This window comes from Aptenodytes forsteri, unplaced genomic scaffold, assembly GCF_000699145.1.
Source record: "Aptenodytes forsteri isolate BGI_AS27 unplaced genomic scaffold, ASM69914v1 Scaffold118, whole genome shotgun sequence".
NCBI classification, from domain to species: Eukaryota; Metazoa; Chordata; class Aves; order Sphenisciformes; family Spheniscidae; genus Aptenodytes; species Aptenodytes forsteri.
In genome coordinates, this window is record NW_008795859.1 from 3,412,582 (window position 1) to 3,421,629 (window position 9,048).

Genomic DNA, 9,048 nt, shown 5'->3' on the forward strand with positions numbered 1-9,048 from the left:
CCAGGCTGGACCCCCAGCACAAGGAGAGGGCCCCCCCCAGGCTCACTCACCGGGTGCACGTCAAGGAAGAGCGCATGCTGGTCCTTGCTGGGGTGGAGGCCTTCAACAGCATTCACCAGGGCTGGGTCAGCATTGTAGAAGTGAGGATGGGAAATGAACATCGGTGCATCTGGATGAGAACAAAGACACTTTAAGCTCATCCAAACCCATCTGAGACTTTTTGTTATTTTTTTTTTAAAGCCACTGCAGCACTTGTTCTGAACAGGCTTTTATACTTTTCTCCTCCCAACCAGAAAGCTCCTTCCCTTCCCACCCTGCAGCTTAGTCCATTGCTCTGGGAGGGTTAAGACCCAGTATTTAAGCCACCCTCTCCCCTCATGGTTACAATGCCATGGTAACTTGCTGTACCGAGACACTGGTTAGGACACTAAGTCTGAATTCTCACTCCCGCGTGACCCGCACTCAGCATCCAAAGTTAACATTTAATTTGGCAGTTACATGGCCTGCCTCTTCCCACCCTTGCTCCCCTGCCTGCTCCCTCCCCAGCCCGGGGGACATAACACACCCATCGTATCCTTGGGCATTCCCACAAATGCCAGGCTGTTATAGGGCCATGGACTGAGGGGACTTTGGGCACAAGGATTTTCCCTCTTTTCCTCCTTGCTGAGATGCCTGCGGGAGTGCAAATGAGAACGCTGTGCACGCAGACCCTGGCAGTACCTTTTAGCGCTCTGGCAGCCAGCAGAGCCAATTTTCCAGACAGGCAAGCTCGTATCGTATCCCTACAGTTTAATATCGGTACGGCAAGGAGAGCCTGGGGAGGCAAGGACTTACTTAGCCTACAGGAACTGACGTTCTGGATGCCAGACTGCATGCAGGGGCAGAAGCCTTCGTTGGGTGGATAATCTGTGCCATTGGCAAAGAGAGTTTTCGGTGCCACAAAGCGATAGATGGGTACATCCTTGAACTTCCCAGACTGCTCATACACCAGTGTCATGGATCTGGAAGGGTTTCAGTGAAGAAGGATCAGGATTAGCCAACAGGTTCCCAGCCCAGAACCAGGCTCTTATCTTTGCTGGATAAAATGCATCTGCAACGTAACTTAGACTTTGAGATCAAGACACTCAGAGCAGTGCTTGGGATGAGGAATGAGTATTTAAGCCATTTGCTTTCCATGTTTTAAGCACAAATAAAGGGCTGGCCAGGACTACTTATGGAGAGAAGCCACAGGCTTATAAGTCTGTTTGCAGTATCCAGATGAGAGTTGTTTAAAGGCATGTAGTAATCCCCAGGGCTGCTCTCCAAGAGATAATACCCTCTTTGTGCAAGCCTTGGCTCTGAGGTAGAAGCACTCTGTCACAGGGGATGGACACCAGCTAAATCTCTTTTGCAGCACAACTCCAGCATATAAGCTGTCAGGGGAGTGGAAAATTTTACTACATTATGGAGCAAGATTTTTTTCTTGATACAACAGGCCAGTGATGTTATGCTGCATTATTGCTACCAGCTGGCCAGGATAGATGCAAGTTTCCAGGAGGGAAGTTTGCTCCCTTCGCACTCAAGTGATGTTTGCAGGGATGCAGACAGCCTGGGCAGGCCAAGGGGATGCTAATTCCTACAGCTGCCTTCCGACACCAGGACCAAGGATGGGGGATTCAGGGTATGTGCAGCAGTTACGTGCATGCCCCTTGGCTGTGCTCACCTTCCAGCAAGGAGGCAGAGGCTGCTGCAGCACATCAGCAGGATAAAGCCTTGCCTACCTTGCAGGGACATCCAGGTAGTTGTATCTCAGCATCAGCTGCACTTAATGTGCAAACAGCATAGGAGATGAGCCCTGCATGCCCTGCAGCAAGGCAGATATGCTCTTAATGTATCAACTGATGTTTGACTCCTTCCTAGCCATCCAGGCTAGCAGAGAGGCCAAGAAAGATTTGGGAAGAAGAGACAGCACTGCCTGGTGAAGGGGCAAAGCCACTTCCTCCACAGCACTGTCCTGCAGGAACCTCCTGCGCTAACAAGAAACGAAGCTCAGATTCCTCTACTTCACCTTACACCTTACCTGGAAACATGCTCTGTGCCCTAGAAGATTTCTGTAGTTTTACAGAAACAGGTATGTGTATTTAAACTTTGACTGCCAGTAAACTTCCCTGTAAGTCCTTGGCTCCGGGCTATTTTGGTATTTGCTGATGTCCCTTGTGTAGGGGAGTTTCTGCACTAATACTTGGCTCAGCTGACTTTGCTTGTTCCGCTGAAGAGGTCATTGTTCTCTATTCCGCATGAGCACCCGCTTGTTTTGCAGCACTATCTACAAAGCCTGAATTAACATTATCTTCCCCAAGTTAGGGACAGGGTTTTGTGCCACTGCCTGCCTCCTGGCCTCCCCTCCTTCCAACCTCAGGGAGTTTCCACACAGGCAGGCTCTGCAGGGTACTTTAACCCCTGCGTGATCATGTAAGGTCACGGTGTCTTATACAGGACAGACACGCACAGCAGTGCATGAAGTAGGCAGAAAAAAAAAAGCAGCCTGGAAACTGTGACACAAGCCCCCACAACATCACTTCTGCAAGCATTTAGTCAGCTGACAGTTCTGCAAACAGTTATAGCAGCATTTCCTTATGACAACTCTTACTCTCCCGCTTGCCTCCTGTATCTTATCTAGACTGGTTATTTTCTACTGATTCAACATGGGCAAGTTAGACTCCTCCAGTGATCTGGAAGGTATTTATGAATACCACAAGACGCTGCTAATTAGACAACTACATTGTTTGCAAAGCTCAGAGACTGCAACACTGAACTGCAGCTGAACTTTAACTACAGAAACTAGTCCTGAGCCCTCTGCGTCACTGCACTGTCACAGGTGCTCTGTGTGCACAGGACAAGCGTTGCATCTCCTGCCACCTGCACAGGGACAAGCTGGCAGCCGTGGCCTCACCTGCAGGCATCGGGGCTGTAGAACTCCAATGATGTTGGGGACATGAACGGTGGCCACAACTCCCCTGCGGTCCCATTGATCATGTTGCACTCGCTGCTCCGCCAGTAGTTCACCTGCGGGACAGATGTAGAGAGAAGAGTTCAGAACAACGAGCTTGCTGGAGAGTTGGCTTCCACCCCTGCATGGGACATCCACCACTCTACACTGCTTCCATAGGACCTTGAGATAGCAACACTGAAGAGCTTCCAAGATCCTTCCCATTCAAACATCTGCCCAATTAATGGAAAAACAGGACAAGATCCCCCTCTCTCAAGTGCTCCCGCAGTGGTTGATCTGTAGATTCAATTGATTTTAGTTCAGAGCGGAATTCCACAAGGGAAGAATCAGCACCCCTTTAACAAGGAGATTTAAATAATGCCTTAAACACAGGCCACAGGAGCCTGGGACTTCAACCATTAGAAGCAACCAGCTCCATCAGCAAGGAGGACAAGGGAGGACAAGTGACACTGATGAGCTGAACTTAATGCTTCATGACAAGCCTCTTGTCCTTCGGCTGCCTTCTGGCAATTTGATAGAACAGAAGTTGCAGCAGTTGAAGTCCCATAGAAACTTGCCTTCAAATCTACGACCCAGAGATACAACAGCACTGAGAGCTTTCAGTTTCTCTTGCTTGAGATCAGGCATTGCCCCCATACTAGAGGTTTGCTGCCTGACACCTACCTTCTTTAGTCCATTCCATGAATCCACCATGTGAACTCGACTGATGTTCTTCATGCCCGTGTTCACTGTGAACAGTCCCGAATTGGAGTTGTTAAGCTGCAGAGAGAAGAAACTAACTTTTAATCCATTATATGCAGCAAGACTGCAATATGTTAATGACTTTGCATGCTTAGTCAGCTCTAGGGGTGCTTCGCACTGGACGCTACTGAACTTTTACTTATTTCAGTTGCCAGCGACAGCTTCCAACACATGCATTTCTGCTTGAGTGGAGAATTAAGACAGCCTTACGCAACCACCACCAGCTATACATGGCTGCTCCAAACAGTTTGTGAGGGGGATAGCCCAGACACTCAATCCCAAGACCAATATTGCTGTGATTTTAGTATTCCCAAGAAACAGTTTACTTACCTCTATAAATAAGCCAAATTTTCCCTTGAAAGGAATCAGGCCAGGAACAAGCATATTTATTGTGTCTATAAGAGGGTCTTCATACCCCCACATGATCTCCCCCACCGTCCGGTTCATGAATGCCTCCTGTTTCAGGCCAGCCAGGGCTCCACTCAGTAAAAGCTTCACAAAGTTTGGCAGGTTTTCCATCATTACAGCCGCTCCCTGGGAAAGAAAACAAACCTCTGAGATGAGAGCCCCATCTTTACCAAAGAGGAAGCAATGCATTTTCGGTGCTCAGCAAGGTCCTTCTGATGCACCGATCTACAGCCCTAGAGAAATCCTTTGGACAAACTGAGGTTCACCATTTATACCCAGTTTGGTAGGAAAGCAGTTGACGGCTCACAGGCTTCATTTCCCCAGGACACTCAGACAAGGTTGCATACTCAAGCCCAGCCGCTTTGCCAGCCCCTCTGCACACTCTGCTTTTGGAAGGGTAACAGCCCAACACGACAACCAACACCCAGAAAGCAGAAAACTGCATTTTATAAGCTTAACAACCTCATGGCTTGATTAGCCCTAAGCCCTACAAGAAAGTAAGCTTTGAGTCAGCATCGGGCATCATCGCCCTCCCATCGCAAGCTCAGAAGTTGGTACCTATGCAGGGAACAAGTTCTTACCATCATCAAGATGTTTGGCACAACGATGTACTCTTCTTCGTTGCCGTTGGACATGTCTGGCTGGAAGAAGAGCTTCCGGTACTCCAGGAAGGAGACTGTGTCATTGTCATGAAATGTGATATTTGTTTTATACCTCAACTCTCTGCAAAGAGATGGGAGAGATCATGGGAACCTTCCCCCACGTAGTGCCTCTGCAACGCCTGCGGAGCAAGGATGGGCTGCACAGGCCTGGGCTTGCTTCTGAAGAGCAGAGGAAGGAGACTGAACCCCAGCAAGAAGCCATGGGACAGCAGGGGAGGCAGCATGCCAGGGAACAGGCGGTGTCAACCTCACACCCCGACCAGGGTTAGGGTCTAGCAGGAGGAGATGGCAGCCTGGGAGTGAGGCATCCCTGACAGATGGATTCTGCAGCAGCTTGCTGACACCAAGTGTTTCTTCCCAGCTGACAAAACGTCTCAGACAAAAGCATAAATCCCCTCTGTCACTTCGCCTACAGCTGTTGAAAAGCCCAGCCCTATCAGAGAGACACCCAGATAAGCAGACCTACACCAACCCACATGCCAAAACAACCTGCAAAACAGGAGAGGACCAAACAAGATCGCACAAGCCCCACCAACGAGCTCACACTGATTTGCCCCAGAGCTCCCTGATGGCTCCCAGGTTCAGAGCAGCTCAACCCTCCACGCAGCATCACGGCTCTCCTGCTCCTCAGGACTTCAGGCATGCCACCTCCACCACTCTGCTCCATGCCACGGGGGCAGCCCAGTCTCATGGGGGCTGCAATGCTCCACAGTAGCACGAGGTTGTTCCCAACATCGCGAGCCTATTGCAGCTCCCGAGGAAGCTGAAGCTCAACCCACCAGCAAAAACAAAGTCCTTTATTGTGGAGCCTCTGTTTTACAGCCCACATTAGGGAAGGGCACTAATCTTGCTCAGCGGGAACATAAGGACACTAATAAGCTTTGCCCCTTTGTTTATTCTTATTTATAGTAAGTGAAGCCTTTTCCCCCAAGTCAAGTGACCAATGCAATCACAACATACAGAATCCACATGGTCTTATGGTGTAACCTAGCAAGCCCAGGGGAAACAAGGGCATACACATACTGCCAGGTTTCTCCCCAGCGCTACTCAAACAGCTTTGGATTAAACCAGTAATCTTCCCACATGAGCTTGCTTACGCTGCTGACCTAACTTTGCCTACATGTTTAGGCACTAATGTGTCAAATATCACTATTTATGGGTAAGTTCACACGCTCAACTCAACATCAACCATCACTTCACATTTCAGGTCCAGAGAAGCATCTGGGGCTTGAACCACCATCCTCAGCCAGGGCAAATACAGGCCTGCTGCAGGTGGGCCTGAGCAAGTTTCAGTGCTCCATACTGGTTCTCATGACCAGAGCATTCATGTTAGGCAGATTCTGGGTCTCATGTTAGATAAGAGGTCTTAGGCCAATCCATGAAGTTCGATATTGAGGTAACTCCAGCTCTGAAGCTGGACTCCTAAATGCACACTGAAGATGAAACAAGTCCACTCTGAAAATGAGGGTTGCCCACCACCACAGCAACACCCCTCATGCCTATGTTTGGACCTTATCAGCCCAGGTCTGGCTGCCCAACAGGACCTAGCACAGGACTGAGCTCCACAACTCAGTGAAGCACAGACCAGCCTTACCACCCCAGCAGCCAGAGATCCTACTTCTGGCTTTAGCAAGATCAGAGCAATTAGAGCACATTTGGGTCACTTTAAAATCCTATGCCACTGGACTCGAGCCAAGCATGCTAATGCCGTGCCCTCCTGCCAGAGGAGTCAGCCAGGAGCCTGGCAGGCAGCACAGTGGCCAGGCTCACGCCTAGCTGGACCACAAGTGGTACCTGACCTGTAAACGTAGGGTCCACGCTGGTTCAGCACTGGCTTCGCTCCCTGGAGGACCTCCTTGGGGTTCACCACTTCAAAGAAGTGCACCGACAGGTAGAAAGGAATGGGAATGTCTTTCCACATCCTGAAGGAGATGCTGTTGGGGTCGATCCTGACGTTCTGCAAGGGGGGTGGGGGGTGGGAAGAGTAAGGAGACAACTCTTGAGTTTGGTGGCTGCAGCTGAGCACATGCGCCCTTGGCTCCACATCAGGCCCAGCCGAAGGCGGCAGTTCCAGCAGGAGCTTTCCAGAGGATCCAGGCATGTTATGCAGACTGAAACCGAGCCAGATCTAAACTGGGAACTCTTATGTATGCAGAAGCACAAAGTTGATGCCACAGGATGTCTGTAGGCTTATTTATTCAGGCTGAACTTTCCAGATCCTACCCACAGGATTTCGGAGCTGTTTTGATGTGCTGGAGGCTCGCTCTGCGCTAGACAACCCAGCACTGAATTATTCACAGCTCTGCATGTTTGACTCGCCTGGCACAAACAACCCTGTCCCAAAGGCCTCCACTCATCCGCCAGGTTTGGCAGCTCCACGCAGCCAGAAGCGGGCAAGGTCTGGAAGAGGGGGCACATCCATCTGCACAACTGTTTGGGTACCGGCAGGGAGGGCCCACTAAATTCCCAAAAAGCAGATAGAGAACTGGGATGGCAACCCAGCTGTGTCCCGACAGTGCCGTGCAGGACACCTTTGCCTCCTCTCAACTGCCATCCTGTGGTGACTCATAGCTGGTCATAAGGCAGGTCAAAAGCAATGCACAATCGTGTTTCCATATCATTGCTCCGTTCGCTGGGAAATGCCTGCAGGAGCCCAAACATGACTTAAGCCCTCACCAGCTCCAAGATGCCAGCTCCTGGGCTGGGCACATCTGTCTCCACTCCCTCCCTGCCTCCTGGGGGCTGCCTTATTGACAAGAGCCTGTTCCTTCTTGAGCATTTATTTTGGGTTTGTTCCACCGTAATCTTTGCTTTTTCTGCAAGCACAAGCCCCTGCCGTGGTTAAGTAACCCAGCGGGCTTATGGAAGTGGGTTCAATCCACTAATTGGTGAAGGCATGTGGGCATTATCCCGCTGCAGCTCGGCAGCCCCACAACAGCTCTCCTGCCCTGGAGCGGCTCGATCTGACTATTCGCCGCCACAGGGGGTTGAGAAGGAAAGCTGCCGGAGGCTTCCCTGCAACGCCCCATCTTTCTTTAGCCATTTCATGGCAAGGCTGCGCCACCCGCAAGCAACAGGGCTTTCCAAGCCCCTCACTCAAGCCCAGATCCTCCAAGTGCCACCCCTGAGCAGACATCTCCACAGTGCAGTGAAACCCACCTAGCAAACCCTTCCCACCTCCACATCAACACCCACCCGCTGCTGGCCGAGAGCCTCCATCCTGCCAGCCTCAAGGATTTCATGGCAAAGAAGCAGTTAGAGGACAAGTTTTTATTTAGCCTGCTTTATAATCCCTACTCCTGAGTGTCCAACGGAGTCTGAATAGCAACATCTGCTTTCCTTTACTTGCTTATTCTGTCTCGCACTCCCTGGATCCCCTATTGCATATGCATTTATTTATATAATATGTACACAGTCAGATGGAGCTGCATCCCAGCTCCCTGCTACCTTTCTCAGTCCTCTCCCATTTGGGCACAGCAGCTCAAGATACTCCACAGACGCTGCTAAGCAAGATCTACTTAACAGGGTAGCCTTAGAATTAATCTACTTGTAGGTCAAAACAAACATGGTCATATGTCTGAAATAAAAATAGAGTGTTTTTCACTTAGATGAGTTACAAAGCGTCACTGAGAGGTTTGGCTCCTCCTGACCATGCTGATCTCTGTTCCTGAGGAACTGAAAGGAACTGGCTACTGCTCATCTCCTCCAGAGGGGACCACCAGCTCCACCAACAGTGCCCACATCCTGCTTCTCCAGGTGGAAGGCTTCAGCCACCCTGCTCATTAAAACCGAGAGTTGAGGTTTCTTCTTCAGATTGAGAGAAGCAGTCACGCTGCGTGCAAGCGCAGCCTCAGTGTCAGAGCTCATCCTCCACATCCTCTCACCACCATCCTCATCACCCTGCTAAAACAGGAAAGACAGTGCTGTCGGTCTTCTGCCAGCTTTCAGGCGGGACAGCACAGGAGTTCCCAGGTGGAGAAGAAATGGTAAGTGGCAGATGAATGAGTCGATGCAGTCTCACTATGTTAAAGCTCGTGTCTTAGGTAGGTCCGTGGCACTCCAGGTGCTTCCAGAAAAGCAACATCCCCAGGTTTTACAGGGCCAATGCCGCAGGCAGCCCGGCTGCCAGGACAGCAGCCGATGCAGATTCAGTTTCTGCAAATGGGGCAGGAGCTGGGCTCCGAGTTCCCTGTTTCTACCGTGCATTCCCCTATAGACTTTACTCAAAGATATCCCCAAAACTACAAC

The 9,048-nt window shown here is 50.5% G+C and overlaps 1 protein-coding gene across 1 annotated transcript in view; it reads right to left on the reverse strand.

The window, feature by feature from the left end:
- SCARB1 (scavenger receptor class B member 1) overlaps positions 1-8,019 on the reverse strand; it is a 17,637-nt gene extending 9,618 nt beyond the window's left edge. Inside the window, exons 1-8 of the mRNA XM_009283987.1 lie at positions 7,978-8,019; positions 6,600-6,757; positions 4,720-4,861; positions 4,061-4,264; positions 3,653-3,748; positions 2,933-3,045; positions 835-1,001; positions 51-169 (exon numbers count right to left, since the gene is read on the reverse strand). Of these exons, the coding sequence (XP_009282262.1) occupies positions 51-169; positions 835-1,001; positions 2,933-3,045; positions 3,653-3,748; positions 4,061-4,264; positions 4,720-4,861; positions 6,600-6,757; positions 7,978-8,019 (1,041 nt within the window). The remainder of the gene's footprint in view (positions 1-50; positions 170-834; positions 1,002-2,932; positions 3,046-3,652; positions 3,749-4,060; positions 4,265-4,719; positions 4,862-6,599; positions 6,758-7,977) is intronic.
- Positions 8,020-9,048: the final 1,029 nt, after the last annotated feature.